This window comes from Cyanistes caeruleus, chromosome 2, assembly GCF_971803275.1.
Source record: "Cyanistes caeruleus chromosome 2, bCyaCae1.hap1.1, whole genome shotgun sequence".
Classification (NCBI taxonomy): Eukaryota; Metazoa; Chordata; class Aves; order Passeriformes; family Paridae; genus Cyanistes; species Cyanistes caeruleus.
In genome coordinates this window covers 58618525-58641681 of record NC_141702.1, presented here as the reverse complement: position 1 = coordinate 58641681, position 23157 = coordinate 58618525, and the positions used below count along the sequence as shown (strand labels likewise).

Below are 23157 nucleotides of genomic sequence, written 5' to 3'. Positions count from 1 at the left end.
TTAACTTTATTCATTGTAGAATAATAAAAACTTCAATATTCAACATGCAAAAACAATAACAAAACACCCTTTTCCAAATTAAGCACACTGACAGTGTCTGTACCACTAAGCAAAACTTAGGGGCAGGGTCTAATGGGTTAGGGTCAGCCTGTACAGTAAATTGTTAGCAAGTTTTAACTCCCTAGCAGAGATTTGGCCAGTGCCAAAGTCTCAGCCAATGGCCTGTGGCAGGTGCAGAAACCCTGTTTTGGGTATGGGCTTTAGTGGACTGGGGCTATGTGGCGCCCGTCAACCTCAGGACTCTCCCAGACCATTTTATCTGCAAGAATAAATGCAGCCTGTAGTTCCAAACCAAAAGGGAAAAGAATTAGGCTACTAAAATCTGTCAGCAGCAGAATTTCCATCTTGCACATGTTTATTTTTTAACCGTGCATAATTCCAAATCAGTTCAAAATGCCAGTTGAAACAGGAATAAATGTCTAGTGCTTTGAAGAGAAAAAATGAGAATATTTCATGGAAATTAGTCTGGACCTCTAGTAGGAAGCACTTATTAGATGGAGATCCTCTCACAAGAAAAGTGGGTCAGACATTCATTATGCTAGTGAAAAAGGCAAAGGAGATATGAGTCTTGTCTAGTCACCCTTAAAAATTCCATAGCATATATATTTGCCTGGATGGTTCTTCTGAAATATCTGGTTAGGGCTGGATAATGGCAGATGCTGAGCATCCATTATGAAGGAATGGGTAATTTCAGTTCTTGTTGACATCCATGCTGAAAGTGCTTCCCAGTTTAGGGTCTAACTAAATTTGGAGACCAGTACTAACAAAACAGATGTCTGTAATATACACAGAGGGTCTCAATCCTGTTTGTTATCTGGAAGAATGTAAAGTGGGAGATCCCCCATCTTACTTGACTGTGATGCAGATAAGCATTAAACTAGTTTAGTCTGGGCTAATTTCACAAAATATGGTGTTCAAAATCATCATATCAGGAACTATCCTTTGAAATTTCCTAAAGCTCTCTTTAACTGGATTGCTCTGCAACACCTTATGAAAATAAAAATGTGAATTTAGTATGAATGTTTCCAGGCATCCTTTCCCATTTAAAAACTACATCTAAATCCATGGAATCTATCAATATTACCAAAGTAGTGATCCTATTCAAGCTCAATTCTTTACTGTTGCTCCTACTTTAATATCTGAAAACCAAGAATAATAAAGAAAAAGCCACTACAGAAACTGAGACTAGGCTCATTTATTAGAATTAGTTGAAACCATTAGGCTTGCTTGCTAGTGATTTGGAGGGTTTTTATTCATGTAGCTACCCTTTGAAGGGATACAATTTCCATTTCTTTGAACAGTACAGAACTGTCACCTTTAATTGTCTCAAATATATGAAGGAATTGCTTGGAAAATAGTTGTAGCCAGGAGTAAGGACACTGCAGATTGTCTAGTAATTAAATGTATCTATCATACAAGATGGAATATGAATGGTAATATTATTCTGAAGGAAAGAATGAAGCTGACAGCTGGAATAGTGATCTGTTGGGTGACCTGACAAAAGAAATACATCCTTGAGCTGAATATTTCCTAAAGCAGAAACCATCTCTAAACTAATGGAAAAAAGCTAGAGTAACTGCACTAGAAATAATTGGTAAATAAATTTTGCCAAGCCTTGAGTATCTTACCTTTACAGAAATTACATTCCACATATGAGAACAAAAATCTCAAAAAAATATCCTAGAAAGGACTAACAGTTTAGAAAAGTTGTAATTACTTGTGTAGTGGCTATCATTATGTAAAATTAATATAACCTCTTTAAGGTAAAATCCAGAAGAAAGTATATTTTCTTATAGATTTTCAGAAGAACAAAGAATTTAGGAAAGTCAGATTGATTTAAATCACTAGTTCTTTCCTCTCTTGCATAGTTACAAATTTTGCTCTGTGCTAGTCTAAGTTTGAGGGAGATATTGTCCTTTATTTAAGAAGTTCAAGTACAGTGCGCACTGGTAGTTTCCATCTGCCTTTGAGCTCCTGCTGAGCTGCAATATCTGCAGGTAGGGAGATAAAATAAGTCACACAAGAGCAGAGGAAGAAAACAACACCTTCAGCAAGGCTGTCCATTAAAAGGGCCATAACATAACATAACATAACATAACATAACATAACATAACATCATAACATTTCTTTCACAGAACATTTAACCTGCATTGACCTTGAGAACAGTTCTCTCCTTCACTCTGAAGTCATCCCGAAATGTAAATATAATTGCATTTTTTTAAGTAGCCCCCCAAAATATTCCTCAATTGCAGTTCCTTTTTAAATGTTGCTTGTGGCACTATTAACCACACTTGGAGCACTATATCCAGTTCTGGGCTCTTCATCGTGATAGCCCTGGGTATACTGCAGATTCCAACAAAGGGCCTCTAAAATGAATAAAGGACTGGAACTCCTCCCCTGTGAGGAAATGCTGAGAGACCTGACATGGTTCCACTTGGAGAAGAGAAGGCTCTGAAAGATCTTATCAATATGTATAAATAACCAGAAGTGAGTGAACAAAGAAGATGGAGCCATGGTCCTTTCCATGGTGCCCAGTGACATGACATCAGAGACAAGGAAAACAAGCTGTAACACGGGAGGTTCCCTCTCAACATCAGGAAACGCTAAATTCAGTGCACTGAACTCAGTTTTAACACTGAAACTCACATCTTAAATGTTTACAAAACATTTCTGTGAGTATTTTAGGGGAACATCCCTTTTATCAAGAGTTTTCCAGCAAGTTAGTTTTTCCATTACCATTACACTTCTGAACATTTTCTAAAGACAAAAGAATCAATATAAAAATTACATCAAAGATCACATTGCAAATATCAATCTATGATGGAAGATGTATTGACATGTGGGTTTTTATTTCTCCAAGGTTTTATTTCTCCAAATTTTACATGGGGTCCAAAAGAAAAATGTAGTTTGGACAAATTTGAGAGTTTGTCTGCCAAACATACACTATTTTCAACTTTGATGAATAAGGAAACTTATTCAACTTTGATACATAAGGAAAACTCGTGGCTTTATAAATAGACTGTTAACCTGGCTGTCCCTTTAGAAGAGAAGATGTTGCCAGTTTTTTTATCTATTCCATTCTAAAATATTAAATATATAGGAAAGGGAAGAGAGTGAAACACTGCAGATTTGCTAAAACCTTTTAAGTACTTGCTTTACTGAGCACATCCCTCTATGATTTACTTAAGTTTAGCACTCATATTTCAGTAAGGATGATCTACCTGCATGGTGCCATGTGGGATGTAGTTTAATAACCTTGTATAATGATCTTACACAAACTCCAAAAGCTTGGCCAAGACTTCCCATTAACAAAGAGATGATTATACTCTTAAGCAGTAGATCATTTGGGTTCAATTCTGCTTCTACACAAGCTGGGGAATAGCACAACATAATATTATCAGGACAGAGCTAAACATCTTAACTGACTAGACCTTAATAGCCTGAGGTGCTCCAGATATCTTAAACTGTGATTTCCACCAATCTTCTTTTTCTTTTATGGTTTACAGTTGAACCTATATTAACTTTTGTCCAATTAGGCTGAATGCTGCACACTATTAAGAAAGCAGTACAATTGAAAAACAGTATAAAATTAAACCCATTCTCCCCCACATGAAAAGCATGGCAGAAAGATACAATCTCAAATGAACCAAGAAGTTTCTTTTCTTTCATGGAAAAGTTCACAGCTCTCAACATAGATAATCTGACCTTATCATAAACCTTTGTACAAAAGAACTCACAGAACTTAGTCCAGGTTTGTACAAGGAAGAAAGGTAGGACCCTATTCATCTGAAGTATTTTAAAGAGCATTTCCTTCTGAACTCTTAAATATCTTAAAGAGCTAAAAGTAATTCCTTCACATAGAAAAGGTGAAAATACCACTGCAAGAGCAGCAGTAAAGAACAAACACAGGAGAATGGGCAGTGATTCTTTCAGTCTCCCTGGATTGCCGTTACAGTATTGGTGTCAGAAATAAGACAGTAAATGGGCCAAGATACCCATCTGTAGGCACAAGGGGTTTTGACTACATCTCTGTTCCTGTGTCCACACACTCCACAACCACACTGTCAATGCTACTCTTCTAGAAATATCAAGACTGTTTGAGGGAAGCAAGGATACTTCAAATACAAAATAAAAATGCAGTTTTTGCTGTGCTTTGGGATTTTAATGTTGTAAGGCATTGTTCTTCGCACTTCTCTCCATAGCTCTTAGTATAAACACGATTTTGAGTGAAAAATGGAGATGCTGTTTGCAGGACTCTGAGAGATGAGGCCTTAATAAATACTCCATGTGTCATGAAGTTAAGAGTTATAGCTGCTGGATTTCCTGATGAGCTGTTTTCTTAATAGAAAATCTCTTCTCTTGTAATCAGCAAGCCTACTGGAAAAGAAATCCATCATCTGCTATGACAGAACATAATTTTTCTAAAGAGCTTCTTAAAGTTAAGCACAATATTTCATTTAAATCTATTCTTTTATTATATTAACTAGAATTACTCACAAAAGAGTATAAAGAATAATGGTAACTAACAATGAATAAAACCAAGACAACTGATTATTTAATTTCAAATTGTAATTATAATTATTTTTAGAACTATCAAAAGCAGTTATGAAATGTCATTAAACTTTTCCACAAACACTATTTTGTTAGAAACCCAATTCAGAAGTAAATTAATTTTAACTGTCAAATCTATGCAAAAGACAAACTCAGTTCAGCTGCATTCTCCATAAAACACTGGTAGAAGGGCCTGTGAAACAGCTTCTGCATCCATCCTGGTTATGAAAAATTAGACCAAAAAATTTACACCTTGCAATCCCACTTGGCCCACAAGATTTATGGTCTGCAGAAAGGTGCATATAAGAGCCAGAAGTGTGCCTGCATTTAATATTACTGGATCCTGAGCAGAGGATCCTAAGCTTTTTCATTGAAATCACATTCACGGCACATAGAAGTGCCCAGCTGTCTGTCACAGACTATTTCTCAGCTGTGTGCTCTTTAAACAGAGATGAAAAAGGGGGGAAAATATGAACTGCAACACTATGCACACTACAGCATAAATTGAATCAAGAGGGAAAATGCAGCAAAGGAAAAATTGGAAAGTAAAAAATTGTAGGTTTTCTAGCTATTGGAAGAGACAAACCACTTATTTTGTTTTATCTGACTTTTTGTGACCTATGAGAAAAAAGAAAAAACAGGCCAGTTACTACTGCAGTTCTTGTATGCTAAAACAATGAGACCACACTGTAAGCTGAACAAAGAGCGGCGAGGTTTGTGACTCCGCATTCTATCCCTCACCTGATGCTTTGAAATACTGGAGAAATTTTAGCTGCAATACAAAATCTCTAGGATGGTTAACTTGCAAACACTTGCATTTTTAAAAAATAAAAAAAAACTTGATTGGGGTTTTTAGTTAAATGAGGAAAGACTCACAGAATCTGATGTCAAGTTTATAAATTCAATTTGAAAATACATTTTTTTCCACCCTAAAACAGCTTTGTCCATGTTCGAGTCTATGCTTGTTTGTTTTTTTCTTTTAAAAATAGTTTGGATCATACATTCCTCTAGCACCATCTTATCACCTAAGGCAAATGTAACTCTGGCACTCAGAAAACACAGCACCACAGGTAGCTGGACTTTTTGAAAGGAGTTTATAGTTTCAGTGGACACTGCCAAGTGGGCTGATTATAGCCTTATGGTAATTGTTGGCTTTCCCCCAACAGACTGCTTACCTATGTCAGTCTGCTAAATACAATCTCATCATTTAGTTTTAAGCACAAGAAAATTTTTTTTTTTTTTTACAAAAAGTAGGATGTAGCTATTTTTCAGTAAATTTCAACTTCTTTTCAATACAAAATTTTACATCCTACATTTCTTTATTGAATTCAGTGAAGAGCTGTAAATCATTATCTTGCTAAAGAACTAGGATTGACACTAATGACAAAAAAAATATTCACATTCTTTTGATCTGTTTCTTATTTGTAAAAAAAAAAAAATTATGTTCTGCTGACTGAGTTAAGACCATATTCTGATCAGTTTAAGCAAATTATTCCATAGGCTTTTGACCACCATTTCCCTTCAAAATCTCTCAGAGATTTCCAAGGCAGACATATGGGAATTACAAGTTCACTACACATCACTTATGTTCGCCTTGCAGATCTCCAGGCATCCATGCAAGCCTCCACTGTAGAATTCATTTATTGCCACAGACTTGGCTGATGTTTTGAAAAGACTGGTGTTATTGGAAGAGTTGTAGAGCTTTAGTCTGTCTTGCTATTCTTACAGGGACATAACCCCTTTTTCCCTGATACAGCCAGGAACTTTAAGGATATACTGCAAGTTTATCTGAGCCTGTGAAAATGTCTAATACAAGGTATCACCTTTTCATAAAAAGAATGATTCTAGGTCTAGTTTTTCTCAGAATAGTTATTCTGGACATCATTCACTTAATATAACAAAAAAAAGTGAATTCTTTTCTTAACTTTAATAGAAGCAAGTTTTTTACCCTTTACTCAGGTTACAAAAAAGAGCTGTCCTTGGATAATATTGTTCATTTAACATTTCATTCTCATTGATACCTATTTTTGTGTTATTAAAAGGGAGATAGAAGACAGTGATTTGAAATTAATATAGCTGTAGTGTTCTTTATGAATGGATCACAATAATATTGCAGTTCTTTTTCATTATTATTGCTTTGCACAGTGTAGCAAAATCATCATTCTCCTCTATGCATAAACAAACATGGTCCTGACTAGTATTCAGTGACATCAAGCTTAAATATTCCAGCTGTCAGAAAAAAATGAGGTTACAAAATGATTTTGAGTCATAAGTTAAATCAGGTTTCATAAAAGAAATTAAACAATCCTGGCATAGTTGTCTTTTCCATTATCATACAGCATATGGGATATTGGGACCACATCTTTGAGATAACAGAGCATGTCTCAGTATTTGGGAGTGAGCTTCTGAATAGAATTGTGCAAACAATTGATTTTTCAGTGACTGACTGTTGAACTGCAGTATTGAAGACAGGTTGATCAGATTGAACTACAATCAAAAATGAAAAAGATACTAGCATGCAGGTTTTTTGCATCTGAAATAAAACCTGAAAAATATATTTTTTTCATATAGCATGTTTTAAGCCAATTGTCTTTTAAGTAAAGAAATCAGAGAACATGGAGATGAGCAAGAGCACACCCATTTTGAATTGCAGAGTGAAGGTATTTACCCAGCTGGCAAAAGACTGAGACAAAGATGGGCACCAGCACTAAGCTTTCAAAACCACTTTCCCCTCATTTCAGGAAAATGGACTAAACATATGTTCATTTTTTCATGTCTAGTAAGTGGCTTAAAGACTTTTCCTCTTCCAATCAGAAGAGAAAAGATACTTCCTATCTGAATCTGTTTTGTAAATTTGGTAAATTGTGTTTTTCAAGACTTTCAGGAAATAGTCATTTTATATCATCTACCACTGTAATTTTAAAATAATAAATCTTGATCTCTTGAGGTCTTTTATGGGGAGAGAGTTGCGGTAGGTTTTTTAAGAAAGCTAAAAAATATTATGTGTCTTGATCTGACGACAATAAAAATTTCTGGGAGTAGGATAGGGTGAAGTGCAGTGCCAGTGAGATATATTCTTTCAAAGGGTCAATCAAAGAGAAGGAAAACTGCCAGAACATCTGTTATCCAGAGAATCTGAATATTGATTTTCATGTGGGGAAAAAAGAAATTCTACCTTCAGATTATGTATGAACAATTGACTTAATGTAACCTTTGGCCTAGAATAAAGATTTTTTTTGTTACATTTGTGGCTTGAGGGCTCATGACCCAACTGTGTGACATAAACAGGTCTAGCCTAAAATGCAGTCACTGCCAGAAGACTACAAATTTCAGCCAAAAAGTAGAAACTGAGCACAGATCTCCTAAATGGCCAATCAAATATGCTATGAAACTAGTTCACAGTGTCCCACTTTGATTTCTACTCATCTCCATGGCAGTTCAAAAAACACCATTAAGGCAAGAGGTTTTAATAGTCACATTATCTTCAGTGCCAGACACAATCACAAAATACTGTGATGATATACTGCATATGAGGCACATAACAGAGAAAATGCCTGAATGAATAGTACCTGGTGTCAGCCATATATGGGCAGAATATTAATCTTGGCACCTCTCACGATAGCATGGTTTTCTTGCCATAGTGAAAAGAGTAATTTCACTGATTCACCAGATTTAGGTGACTGGTACATGAGAACATGACTCTTGGGAACCAATTAAATACCATTTGTTTACGGAATATACAGAGAATGAAAGATCAGGTGCACACTCTAAATTACCTTCCATTTCTTCATGACAGTAGAAGTTAAGTGCAGCAGTAGGGATGCAATTTACAAAAAGGCTAAAACCATCAGCTGGAAACACGTGAAGGAAGAATCAGTGAGATACTTGCTCTTAAATTACTTCAACTCTTGATGATTCTGTACAATTAGCTTGGATTTTTTTATCTTCTCATGCAACAGGGTACTTAACTACTGATTTAGCTATGTAATTACTTAACAGAACAATTACTTAATTGCTTAACTTGAATTTTAACAGCCAAATAATAGCAGCTAAATAAATAAAGATAAGTTCCTTAAATCCCTGCAGTACCTCCAAAAACACATCAGCTAGAAACCTGGACACACTCACCTTTATTTGTGGTCATTTGTTCAATGTTTACATCTCTTCAAGTAGTCCCTGATCATTACATTTTTTACTTATAAAGCGTGGGAAGTTGCAAAAGAGAAATACCTTCACTCCAAGAAGAAATTACTCATAATTATACTGTTGCAGTAGTTAAAGAAACTTATTGGTTTTGTAGCAGTCAGGAACCTAAGATATATTTGAAAGCTACATCGAGTTCAAGTCACTGAAGTATTTTTTACTGTACTCTCCAGAGCAATAAAATCAGCATAGAAGTGGGCAGAACAAAGTTTCCATATGAACAGAGAACAAACTCATGCTAGTGCTTTCTATTTAAACTCTGCCTTTAGACATCCCAAACTCTCCGTTTTTAAGGCACTAGGAGTTTTGGTGTGCCTTTATCATGGGTAATCTGCTGGGTGTATTCCAACTAATAAATAATAATAGCACCAAAGATGTTAGTTCGCATCAGATGTCTCTAGTGCACCTCCCTTTCATTTAACTACTTTTTGATAAGGTATATCAGCAATTTCCTTTTCTTAAAGCCTTAACTAAGATAATTTTGTTACTCTTTAGCCTGTTAGTTTTAGTCTGTTAAGTATTGGACTGTACAGCATAATCCTTCTGACACAATCAGGTAGCTTCAATGATGGATTAATGTATCAAGGACATCAACTCCAGGTATGCAGAACACTTTTGCTGCTGCAGACTGCTTGAATTTCCTAGAGAAACATGAACAGTCAGGGCGTTTTCAGCTGAATATAGCAACATAGGAAAGAACAGTGCAGTGTTGTTATTTCAAGTTAAAAGGTAGCAATATGTTATTGTGATCAGTTAATTAAAGGCTGCTTTAAAACTAGCTTTGCAGTCAAAAATTCTTGAATATTTAATTATTTTTCTAAGAGATCATGAACCAGTTCCTTGAGTGAAAACAGAACATGCGTGAATTGAATGTACTTCAGTATAAAAATGATGGTTTCATTCACAGGAAAAATATATGAAAAGTAACATATCTGATGGAACTCTAGCCTTGATAGATGTAGATAAATAAAAGTTGAAATGTAGAGGTATTTGGTCACAGGAAACATAATGCGGAATTTAGGCCAAGATGCATTACAAAAGTATCACAGTTTTAAATGTAATACCCAAATGTGTTCCAACCCAGTGTGACACCTCTGTCTTTAGAGTGTCCTCTGACTAATTTCAGCCATTAAACTCCAGTTATGAATGGTGAGATGAAGGAATCAGGGCCAAGAGTGTACCTTGCATTGTCACTATGGTATAGATACCAGAAAACTGCATACTATTTTTCAGGCCCACAGTCTGAACTTTTTGTTGTTTGTTTTGCTGTTTTGAGGTTTTTTAAAGAAAATAAAAGTGCCAACTGTCTACTAGTTATTCCCTTGATAAAATAACATTACAATGAAGTTAGTGGCCTTCTTGCTTCTATTCCTATTTCTCTTATTCACCATTCCATTCTTTCCCCTTCATCAACCCATCCTATTAGTCTAGCAGGGTCTTTTAGCATACTAGTCTAGCAGATATATTGCATGAACAAAGCAAACAATATTTGATCCCAGACAACAAATTAAATTAGCAGTGTATACTGACTGCTCTCAGATGAGTCACTTTCTACTTCCAGTAAGACTCTGCATCCAAACCTTCTATGTCTAGTACCTGTACAAGTACATGACCTCAGTAGAGCTTAGTTGCTGCTCATTTGATGGAGGAAGGAAAACAGACAGCTTTGTTCTCTTTTAGACAAACTCAAACGAACACCCTATTGCGCTTGCAACCTACACAAACTGTTTCCTCTTTCCATGGTGTTACTCTTCTGTGGAACCAAAGGACACTGTTCTCTGCACCCAGCAGAGAAGACAAATGCTGCTCTACCTATGGACTGCAAAGGAGGGAAGGAAGGAGGGAGGGAGAGCTTTGTGTCTTCCCTGCTTCTCCCTCACTCCAACTTTGTGCTCTGGACAGATGCAAGGTGACCCTAAGCAGTTACATGTGTGGACTTAAAGACTACAAGACAGAAAGAAAGTGGATGGTCCCTTCTTTTTCTCCTCCTGTATATGGAACTCCTTTCTGTCTTTCCTGGGTGCTCCCTCTGTAAATTAACGAACAACAGGTCAGAGGAGATGGAAAGGCTTTTTACCTGCCAATCCCAGAGTTCAGGATGTGTTGTTTCTCCTGCAGCAGTTGATGACACCCTAACAACCTTAGCAGCACTGGAGCTGCATTCCTACGCTGTAACAGGGGAAGCAGGACCAAGGGCCTGAACTAAGGTCTTGGCAGGTAAGTGAAGGAGCAACCAGTATCAAAGAGCTTCGTTTGCAAGTGTACGTCTTTGTAATGTTTAAGTCTTAGTATGTGCTCTGTTTTACCTGGGAGCTTAAACTTCCAGTTTTCAGAAGAGTATTTGAGAATACCTATTAGCTCTGCCAAATGCTTGAAAAAAATGTTGGAGAAAGTCATAAATGCAGAGAAACTATAAAGAAAGATTAGTTGTGCTAAAGATGTCTCAGAGATGGGATTTCTTCTTAGAGCTGAGCAGAAGTTATTTAGATTAGTGGGGGAGGAAGAAGCTTTCATCTACAAACATATCTTTGTAGCAACACTTAGAGTGACTGGGAGCATCACAATATGGCGAATACTTAATATTCAAAATATGAGCTCTTGAGATTGGAGGGGGGATTTTTTTGCTTGGTTGCTTGTTTTCTCTTAACCAGACACATCAGGAACACCTGATGAAAGGAAATTTCCATCTCCTTACTACATTCCACTTCTTAAGCTTAATTATCAGAACCAGGTTTTCCATATGAATATCTATGCCACTCGAAACACTTTTTATTTCAGTAGTTATCAGGAATTGTGTGTTTGCTGGCAATCCCATGTTCCACAAGATTCACACAAAACACACACAGAGGAAGTCTTTACCACTACAGCAAATCTGATTAAAAAGATATTTGCAGAAAAATAAGTTATTCTAGTTAATGGTTAAAAAAATAAGCAAAAAAAACCTATTAAAAACATCTTTGCATAAAGGAAGTCTTTCTTTTCCTTGCTTGTGGTAATATGAGAGCAATGGATGCCTTTCTACTCAGATGCCAGTATGTTTTAGCTTTTGGAATGGAGAACAAATTTAGGTCATAAGAGGAAATCATAAGGAGCTGCCACATGCTAATTTCTGTATCTGAGCCATCTACTGCCACTGTATCTTGCAGAGAGAAAAGGGAACATTCATAAAGACTGAAAAATTATCCAGAACCAATGGGGCATCAAAGCCCCATCAATATCCATTTCAGATACTCATATCCCTCCTACTCATACTGTTGCTAGTATTCTCAGTTAACTAAGTGAAATCACTCCAAAAGTGACCTCTAAGTATTTGCCCATATTTCAGTGGATAAACTGTGAGCTTCTAAAAAACTGCATGTGCTAATAACAACTGTAAATTAATATTCATCATAGTTCAGGGGAAAAGTCATTATAAAAATTTTTCTCCAAATTTTAGACACAAGAGTGAAAAACAATACCCTATATAGGTCTATATCCTTTAAAAGTTTGGATAACTATAGTCATTGTTTTAAATTAACTTTCTCTAGACAAAATAAAGTGTTGTACTACATTGCAGCCTCACTGTTAGGAATGAAGATAGAGGAGACAATGCAGGAAGACCAACGCATACAACCAAACTGGAGAGTATCCAGGTCATAGAAGAATGGTAAGTTGGTCAAGCTGTTGTCTAATAAGTGCTTTGTCTTTAATATTGAGAACTGTCTTGAATTTAATTCTTTGGGATTGTCCTTTTAATTGCTTTTCCTCCAAAAAATTCTATACAGGAGGAAGTAAAATCTCTTCTGACAATGAAATGACAGCAAAGAAATTCACAAGTTAGGCTTATTTGCAGTTTCTTATTTGTGGGGCAGAACCACGGGGAGAAATAGAAGGTGCATGGATGGTTTGATATGAGGGTCTCTATAAGAAGCCTCTGCTGGCCATGAGAGCATTTTTCCTGTCTATCCAGACAAGAAAAAATAATAGTCACAAGTGTACTTCATGACAAGATTTTTAACATGGCAACCTTTCATAAAACAGCTTGAACTGTGGTTTCACTGGAATTAACCAAAAGAACACATACCTTGAGAACTGGGTTAAACACACTGAAAGTCTGAGCTTTTCCTTCTATCTAAATCTTGGGCCCCTGTTTAGTGTGCGGGGAAAAAATGGTCATCTGTCAGGGGCCCTGCATTCTCTAATCCCATAAAAAGGAAATTAAAACTTTAAGGACATATGTGATGGTAAAAACAACCCCAAAAAACTCATTGCCTTTACTGCTAATCATAGTCTTTTATGAGAGAACACTATCATAAATTTCTACAAAATATGATAGTGAAGAGAGCTTCCCAACAGACAATAAGGGAGCCCAGGTTGTTTGTCAGCCCCATCCACCTCAACAGGCTCTTTTCCCTCTCCTCAACAGAGAGTGCAAAGTCCTGAGAGGACTATTCACCCTAAAATCTGTGTTAAAACTTTCATTCAGTCTACAATTACTTTGCAGTTAAACAATTTGTGATTTATCACAAATAGCTTCCTATCATCCAGTCTTTCTTGCACGCAGAGTAGGAGTTGATAAATTGACTTGAATAGAAATTATATAGACAAATGTCACTTATTGTGCATTATGGTAATGATGCTAATGACAACAGCTTGTAAGGGCCTTGTGTTGGATCAAGAAGGAGAGAGTGAGTGCTCAAAATTAAGTTTGAAACTATATTTAATTGTTGTTAAGTAATCTGGAAAATTACTTTCTTAGGCTATTCATTGGTACATTAATGGATTAGTGACGCCAGTAAGTCTTCTGATCACTTACCCAGTGCATCCACTGGTAAAAGCCACAAATAGTTTCCTTCAGGAAATGGAAAGAAGGATTTTTCCCCATTTCTTCTCTTTCCAGTTTTGCCAGCAAAATCCATTGCATCTCATGCCAAAAGATCATAATTCAGGTCAATAGCATGAAACAAAGGGATGCTTAGCATCCCTTAGGTACAAGCCCAGAGAAATATGCTAATTTGAAATCTCTCTGAATTACTACTTTGTTTGGCCTCATTAGTATGCTTTTGGCTGCCAAGAGCTTTTTGTTTTTCTTGTTCTTCCTAAACCAAATTGTGTACTGTCACCATCAGAGGCAGGCAGGAACATCAGGTGTCATTTAAACTCTTCACAAGGGTCTATTTCCAGCTTCCTGCAATCTCCTTTAACTGCAGAGGCAGGAATTCAGCACTGTTGTGAGATTTTGTCTTTGAGCCACATGGCTAAGAACACACAGCAGAAAACTCGTAAAAAGTCAAGTGTATGTCTCGTAAAATTGAACACATTTAGTGGGCTATTGGGATAATTAATGCACAAGTGAAGAGAAAACTTAATTCCCCTGTTACTGCAGAAGCCTTGTTGCTTCCAGTTTTTACTTTGGACTAAAGTGCAGTTGAAAGGAGAATTTTTGGATGAATGTATGAAAACACTGTTACAAAAATAGAAGCATATTTGTAATGATATTTGCTTTTGCAGCCAAAACCCTACTGCAGATGAAATTTTGTCTTGGGCTCAGAATTTTGACAAGATGATGAAAACACCAGCTGGGAGGAACCTTTTCAGAGAGTTTCTTAGAACGGAGTATAGTGAGGAAAACCTGCTCTTCTGGCTTGCATGTGAAGATCTAAAGAAGGAACAGAACAAGAAAGCTATTGAAGAAAAAGCAAGACTTATATATGAAGATTACATTTCTATACTATCACCGAAAGAGGTAAAGCTGTAAATGTTACACTTGGATTTTCTGTTAGAGCAGAAATATTATACACTGAACTGCCAGGTGAGAGTCTGAAAGACTGTCAGATATAAGTCTTAGTATGAACATTAAATCAGGAAAGGAAGGGACAGAAACAGTAGAAGACACAGACACTGGGATGTTTAGCATTACCAGCCACAACATATCCAAGATCTCTATAAGACTCAAGAAACTCCAGTAAGAGAAGGTGAGAAATAGGTTTGCTTCCTTAGTAGTGCTACAAGTCTGACAGAGAGAGGAAGTAAGTAATGCAAATGGATTTCTGGAGAAAAAGCACCAAAATTAAGGAATTTATATCAGAATCTTTATAGATTTATCTGCTGCTACAATTGTTAGGGAGCAAATCTGAATTTCCGCTGGTTATTCCTATATGAGAGTCCCAGAATGAAGTGACATACTTTATCTAATGAAATGTATAATATCTAGGGAATTTTATAAGATTTCATTCAACCTTTTAACTGAAATAGACAAATTTTGAAATTATCTTCACCTGTAGTAAAGAAAAAGCATCCCTATCAAACCATGTTTTATAAAACAGAGATATATAAATATATAAGCACTATAGAAGAGTTTTTCTTAGGCCACATGATGTACCTTATCTTCTCTGCCCTATCTCAGTGCATTGCATTTGAATTTCTACTCAATGGAGTTATGCTAATTTATGCTCACTATGGACCTCACTTCCTACTTTTCACTTCTTCACAGAAATAATTTGCAACTTCATTCATATGAATGAAGCCAAAAGTGATTTATAGCTCCATTATCTTCTCTTGTGCCATAGTATCTACTTTTTCCTTGGAGTGAAATAAAATTGCCAATACAGCAAGCTAATAATAAGTTTTTCTTCTAATACAGTATTTTTACCAGATAGGTATGTGATGAATGCTCAATTGCCTTTATAAGCTAAGACCAATCAGCATTTAAAATTGAAACACTAACTAAGCATTGTTTGACTTAGAGTTTAACAAAGCTATTCACAAACCTGGTGCACTGGATGTATACAGATCTCAACAATCCATTTGCTCCTGCCCATACTGGAAATCTTAGGAGGCAAACAAGAACTCTTTGCAATGCATTGGAACAGCATGGGAACTGAAAAATTCTTGTTCATCCAGGCATCCCTTTTCCAGATGTTACCTTTTGGCATAAGAACTGAAATATTTAGCATGACTTGTTCAGTAAAGAAATTTTTGAAACAGAAGGTCTTAGTGTTCTAAACAGATACTTTGTATTCATCTGTTTAGCAAGAAAATACCTTTAGTAATTCCAACTAGTTTTGCCATCTGGCTTTAGTGAGTCACTTAAAAAATACAATGCAAATTAACAGTTCCATAATTAATTTTGTTTTTTGCATTCTCTAAGTGCAATTAACTTTTATTATGCTCAGTGGCTCAAAACTCCACTATCCTGCCAAATTTGAGGGTTTTTTTATCCTGGCTATTATGTTTGATATTGAAGAACCAATTAGCTGCACAAACTGTTTTTGTTGATATAAATGTCTGTGCCTGCGTGTGAGGGGGAGAATTGTTTCAATCTTACTGTGTCCTTTCTGGGCTGTAGAAATGCAATGGTCTGGGCTTGAAATCTATTCAAACACATTCTGAAGACACATGGCTGCAACACAGCCACTCAAAACTACCATAGCACTGTACTCCTGCCCACACTCACTGGCTGAGCAGCACCACTGGTCTCTCATTGTTGTGCCTTGTGGCTGATAACCAAGTGACAGCAAATACTGGATGAGAAAGAGCTTGTCTGCTCTGTCAGTAGCATACTCCAATATTCCAACAAACCAACAATGCCAAATTCTGCAGCTGGTACTGAAGATAGAATGAAAATATCTATTTACTTCTCAGTACTGTACCATACTATACCGTATCACACCAGCATATTTCTTCTCTTCACCATGTATGAAAGCACAGGCTCACACATCCCAACATATTCTGAGTTTTCATCCTGGTTAGCATCCTTCATGTATCAAGGTATCTTAATACATGGAGCTTTTGAGGGTTGAAGTCAATCCTTCAGAAAGTATTAATATCTTTGTATGGTTGCAGAGCAGTAGGGTCAGATTGCAACTTGGTGTAAATCTAAACTGATCTCTTCTTGGCATTTATCTTCTCAGGATTTTAGTCCTTTTCTTCTTAGCTGAGTAAACCCTTGCTGGTCTCAGTGGGCTTTGCTGCTACTGCCATTTCATTTAATCCAGAACATATTAATTTATTAGGTTTTAGAGCATTTTGTGGATAAACTGTACATTCACTCAAATTTCTAAAGGATATTCTAAAATCATCTGGGCATCTATCCCAAGTATAATATGTCTGACCAGTCACCAGTGGTGTCCATCAAGGGTCTGTGCTGGGGCCAGTCCTGTTCAATATTTTTACTGATGACATGGGTGAAGGTAATGAGTCTTTCATTTGTAAATTTATGGACAACACTAAGCTGGGAGTGTGTGTTGATCTGTTGGGAGGTGAGAGAGCTCTGGAGAGAGACCCACAATGTTTGGATGGATGGGGAAAGTCTGATAGGATGGAGTTTAATAGGTCCAAGTGCCAAGTCCTGCATTTTGGCCGCAATAACCCCCTGCAATGTTACAGTCTGGGGATGGTGTGGCTGGACAGAGCCCAGGCAGAAAGGGACCTGGGGGTGCTGGTGACAGCAGCTGAACATGAGCCAGCAGTGTGCCCTGGGGGCCAAGAAGGCCAATGGCCCCTGGCCTGTGTCAGGAATGGTGTGGCCAGCAGGAGCAGGGAGGTCATTCTCCCCCTGCACTCGGCACTGGTGAGGCCACACCTGGAGTGCTGTGTCCAGTTCTGGGCCCTCAGTTTGGGAAGGACGTTGAGACCCTTGAGCGCGTCCAGAGGAGGCAACGAGGCTGGTGAGGGGCCGGGAACACAAACCCTGTGAGGAACGGCTGAGGGAGCTGGGGTTGTTTAGCCTGGAGAAAAGGAGACTCAGAGTGACCTCATCACTCTCTACAACTCCCTGAAAGAGGCTGTAGGCAGGTGGGGTTGGTCTCTTTCTCCAGGCAGGAACTGACAGAATGAGAGGACACAGCCTCAAGCTGCACCAAGGGAAATACAGGTTGGATATTAGGAAACAGTATTTTATAGAAAGAGTGGTAAAGTACTGGGATTGTCTGCCTGGGGAAGTGGTGGAGTCACCATCCCTGGATGTGTTATAAGAAGATTGGATGTGGCATTCACTGCCATGGTTTAGTTGTTAGGGCTGGATTGGACACGATGATCTTGAAGGTCTCTTTCAACTTAGTAATTCTGTGAATTCTGTAATTCTGTCCTTTTCTGCCTAGGCACAGGAGTTCATCACAAATGGTAAGTAAATGAGAGGCTAAAACTGAAACTTGCTAACAACTTCAATACGGATATATGATCTCCTGAATTACCAGATAATAAAGAGTCATGACAAGAAGAACAAATCTGAAATAGTTAATATTAATGGGGAGATTAACACAATAAAAATGATAAAAAGCCCCTGGGTAATTTGTAAAGAACAAATATAGTACGTGAAAAGAAAATCAGGAAAAAAAATCTCTAGGGTAGCCAGATAACAATGATGAATAAAAATCTTCAAAAAGTTTAACGACAAATGCTCAGGAAAAAACCTACAGTTCTCTGAATAGGGGAAATTCACCATTCATTTCAGATAAATAATTTTAAATATATGCAAATTCTTTTTCAAGGTAAAACAATATATTTTGGAAAAGTGCAGTTGCACTGCATTTAATCTGCTATACGACTGCATTTCACTGTACAGATCTTAAGATGGATACAACAACCAAGTCAAAACTGAAATAGAGTTGATGGACTCAGTGCATTACACATTAATTATGTGATGGTTCTGAAAGAAGCACAAAGCATTACTTGAATAACTGATAAAGTCAATATGTTCAATGCAGCCCTGAGAAATAGATACATATTACAGCTTTTCCAATGTTGTTGTTTTATTATTCTGTGATCATCTTCTTCAGGTTAGTCTTGATTCCCGTGTGAGAGAAGTGATCAACAGAAACTTGTTGGACCCCAGCCCTCACATGTATGAAGATGCCCAGCTCCAGATATACACCTTGATGCACAGAGACTCTTTTCCAAGGTTTTTGAACTCTCAGATTTATAAGTCTCTTGTTGAAAGTATTACAGGCTCTACTTCTGAAACTTAATTTTCACATAAAATAACTTGGTTTTTGTTTTGTTTTTTCTTTGGGTGGGTGGGATGGAAGAAAAGTAGTTTAATAACATCTGGAGCTGGGTTCCTGGAGAACTACAGTTTAGCACTACTCAGGCTACTGTGAAGAAAAAAAATACATATTATGGTCTCTGTCTACATTTTACCAAGGTCCTCCTTGCTCAAGATGGCGTGGGAGGGGATAAATGGATTTGCCAAAATACATTTGTTTCACACTCCTTTCACCCTATTGCAGTCAAGATTGCAATGATGTATTTGTAGTTTTATGAACAGTCTCCTTGTGTATCCTCACACTGCATGTGCAAGGTAAAACTGCTTCACTTACCACTTAGTTGTTGCAATATTTAATCCAATAACATAAATTATATCTGTATTTAAAAACTTTCTTTTGTGCAATACAGTCCTATGGTACATAGAAACAATTGCAGCAAACCAGAAAGAGGCTTGCATTTTTTAACATCACTAACTAAAAAGCCAATTTTTAAGGTGTAGCATTACTCTACATGCTCTACTGAGTACAATACACTGACTTTTTGAAGCCAATATTTCTGTACAGAGAAAAAGAGCTATTTATCACTGTTTATTTAAAATAAATCAAGCGGAGGATTCCTCTGGTTGTTCACTGCCAAAACTGTGGCATTTTCATTACAGAGTTTGCAATGTCAAAGAAAAAGAAAAATAAAAGAAGAAAAAAAAAGCACAAATCACTTAAAGGGATCCATTTCTGGGTGACACAATCTATGCGCTGATATTGTTTAATTGTTAAAACAAACAAAGATTTTCAATGTACATTTCAGATGTCAGATACTGTAATTGATTTATTAAAGACTGGCTATCCAGTTCTAACACTGTTGTATAATGTTATGTACTTCAGAGAAAAAAAGAAAAAAAAATAAGAAACAACACAAAAGGCTTGATAATTTAGTTTTTTGAATAAAGAAATTTAATAAAAGATTGCCTACATGTAGCATTTTAGAGCATTTTAGAACATTTTGATGAACTGCATCTGTTCTGTAAGATATTTTTTTTTTTTATCTAAGCTAAATCTGGTAAAAAATGTTTTTAAATGAAGTAATGTTTTACGAGGTGGTGGGTTAAAGAAGACTTAGCTTCTAGCCTCATTGATTTTGAACAACTCCTTGAAAACAAGGGGTTTGGAGAGTAATATTAAACCAAACTTCAAGGGCTTCTAAACCTGCAGATCTTACCCAAGCAAAATGCCTACAGAAACACAATGGGTATCTTTCCTGGGTAAAGATTCCTGTACTGAGCCCTTAATCTGAGCTAAGGCAGCACAGTACTCCCATCACTAGGCTGCCATAGTGTTTTTAATAGGTGTTTGCTTGGCCTTTTTATCAAAGAATGTCCAGTTTCAGGACACATTTTGATGTTTAAAGAGACAGTGACTTGGAACTTAAAAAAAACCCATCTTCATACTGATCATATACAAGCAAAATGAGTGTTAGCATCCCTCATAAACTGCTAAAGATATACCAAGAAATTGCTCTGAATACTTGTTAAATATATATATATATATATATATGTGTATGTGTGTGTGTATATATATATATTTAATACTGACAACCATACTAAGACTTAGGAGGCAAGGTTCTTCTCACTTCTGTAGGACTAAACATGGCACAAGCCCATCGCTTTCGATTGGCCTGGAAGGTCTGGCAGTTGTGTCCTTGAGTGGAATCTGGCCTGAACACAGTTGGCTCCAACCCCTCAGTTACTTCCTGCGGGCAGCCTCCATTGCCAGCTCCGGTGGGAGCTGCTGCTGCCGAGGCAGGTCTGCTGTGACACCGTAACTGGGAGGATGCAGGTCTTAGTTTATCTTCTGGGGCTTATTTTTTTCCCTTTCTTTTACTACCTCTCATTTTCTTAATTTATTGAACATGCTTCAGATAGCAGGTTTGGGGAATTTTTTAGTCATTCTTTTTACTTGAAACCTGTGTGCTTTTTTTGGATATATATATATATATATATATATGAACAATTTAACAAACTGTTTCTTAAACTCATTTGGTTTTGTAATTTATATAGAATTCAGGAGATGATTAAAAGGGCTATTCTCTATTCCCTATGCAAATATTTTAACTGTTGTAGTGTTTGACAAAATGGGATCTAAAACAAAAATCTGCAAAGTGGAAAAACAAATCTGTTTACAGTGGCATTGCTGACTATCCTACCATATTCAGCACTTTTAAATATTGTTATTTATGAAAATGTAGTTTAAAATGCAAGACAAAATATTTATAAATGTTTCTTTTAATAAATACCTGTTTTGTCTGAAAGTGCTACCGTGTTATGACAACTTCATTCATGTTGGTTAGCTACTTACCATTATGAATAAAATATTCAATTATTATACTGATAGAATACGTGCTATGATGTTTACAAATCCTGAAGGGGGAAAATTCAGTGAGAAAGGACTGCCTCCTTCTACTGTGAAATGCTGTTAGGAAAAAAAATAATTTTTCTTGCTTTTTTCTTAATTGGAATTTAACTATGGTCCTACATATGTCTAGTATCATTTGACTAGTTATATCTACTTGGTACTAAACATATACAGCATCATATATGTATATATTTACATAGTGTAATTTCAAGTTGTTGGTGTTTGAGCCACAACACATTTAGTGCACACATCTAAGCAATGTGTAAGAGACAAAACTGCATGCATAAGTCTTGACAAATGTAGACTTGAATATTCTTAATGTTACTATTTGATGGTGACCTGCTAGTCATAAGCTATCTTTATAAGATATTTCACACAGGTAGAAGTTATTGTCAACACTGACAAGTCATCCTTTCAAGACAGTTTTAAATCTAGATGTGCAGGCCCTAAACTATTACCTTGATTTCTAGCGTAAGATTCCAAAATCTGTATTTGGAAACTGTGACATCATTTTTAAAACTATTACACCAATCTTCAGTGTAATACTGCAATGAAATCACGTTCTAAATTTATTGTCTAAAATCCTCTATTGGGAGGGATTTAAAAATTGAACATAGCATGTAAAGTTTCTTTCTTGGAGCAAATGCTCATATTAAGACATTTAATATACATTTCATTTATCAGTTTGGGTTTCCCAAATTTTTTTATGACAAAAATGGATGTGGTCCAAATGGACAATAAGTAACATGATCTCATTGCCTATCATACAGTTCTTTGAACACAAATTGTAAAAAAGTCAAGCTATTAACCTGATTTATTGTGCATGCAGTGTACAATACACTTTGAAAAACTGCCTAAATACACTTATTCTATAGCTTGGAATAAAATAAGTATGTATTTAACTTGTATTTTAGTTTTTCATGAGAATGTATATAGCAAGTGCACTACAGAGAGTTATGTTTTTGTCACTTTTGCCCGGTGTTTTAAATTCCTGTCAAGTAGAACCTAATGCCAAAGAGCCAAAAATAAGCAGAGCACTTCTGTACCCTCCTGTCCTTCAGGCTGCAAAGAAACTGAAACTACATTGTGTTACACATGTGTTCAACTTAGCTGTTTACAGACAGCTTTTGCATAACTGAGCTTAGTTTGGGATATCCAGGATGAAGCAAAAACACCCAGACAGTATTATGAGCATTCAGATTAGCCTGAAGGCATGTGTGGTATGAAGGAGACTAGAGGTTTGATGGAGAAAAGACAGGTTAGTGGCACAGGTGGCTGGGCTGCAGGTTAAACAGCTATGGCATAGTACTATGGAAACGTGGTCATAGCACGTCCAGGTCCACAGCCAGTCCATAATTCACTTGAATACCTGTGGAGTATATAGTCTGTAGGACAACAGAACCAGAGACAAAATAGGACATAAACCAGACTTCAGCTAGCAATAGCAATTTTTTAAATTAAAAGCACAATGAAGTGCTGCTGGGCAGTGATCTAAACTGAGCAAATAAAGGAGACCTACATTCTAGCTTCAACAGCCAGGGTTTAAGATGTCATCTCATGCCACACTTGATTCCCTAGGCAGCAAGCTCTCAATTACAAGGAGCATATGTCTGTGGAGCCAGTACCTAAAATTAGGCAGGGGGCTTTTTCAGTAAGAGCAGCTTGCTGGACTGACAATGCTGTGAGCCCACTCAGGAACCCACAACTGGCATAGGCAGGAAGTGGCTGCAAAAGCCACATTTAGCAGAAGTATTCCACAACACCAATTCAAAAGCAATCAAAGATTATACAAGAAGTCTCTAAGTTCAGCAACTCTCTACACCATGAGGAGTAAAGCCTGTATTTCCACAATGTCTGTGAGCCTGCTCCTGGCATTGTTGACCCAGCCAACAGAGCCTGAGCCCTTATGAAATCCAACAAAGAAAAAACTAAAGTTGCACATAGGCAGACAGCTGCAACGTCTCCTCCA

The 23157-nt window shown here is 36.7% G+C and overlaps 1 protein-coding gene and 1 long non-coding RNA gene across 4 annotated transcripts in view; one reads left to right on the top strand and one right to left on the bottom strand.

Annotated features, from left to right (window-relative positions):
- Positions 1-19729, top strand: part of RGS17 (regulator of G protein signaling 17) — a 71111-nt gene extending 51382 nt beyond the window's left edge. For 2 of the 3 annotated variants that reach the window (XM_086877300.1, XM_086877298.1), the window contains exons 3-5: positions 12371-12460; positions 14305-14539; positions 18573-19485. In XM_086877300.1, the coding sequence (XP_086733426.1) occupies positions 12371-12460; positions 14305-14539; positions 18573-18761 (514 nt within the window). In that variant the 3' untranslated portion in view covers positions 18762-19485. Of the gene's footprint in view, positions 1-12370; positions 12461-14304; positions 14540-18572 lie in introns of all 3 variants that reach the window. The other variant, XM_086877299.1, reaches the window with a different exon arrangement.
- LOC111926719 (uncharacterized) overlaps positions 1241-23157 on the bottom strand; it is a 24277-nt gene continuing 2360 nt past the window's right edge. The window contains exon 2 of the long non-coding RNA XR_015283264.1: positions 1241-4437. This is a non-coding gene — a long non-coding RNA (uncharacterized LOC111926719). The remainder of the gene's footprint in view (positions 4438-23157) is intronic.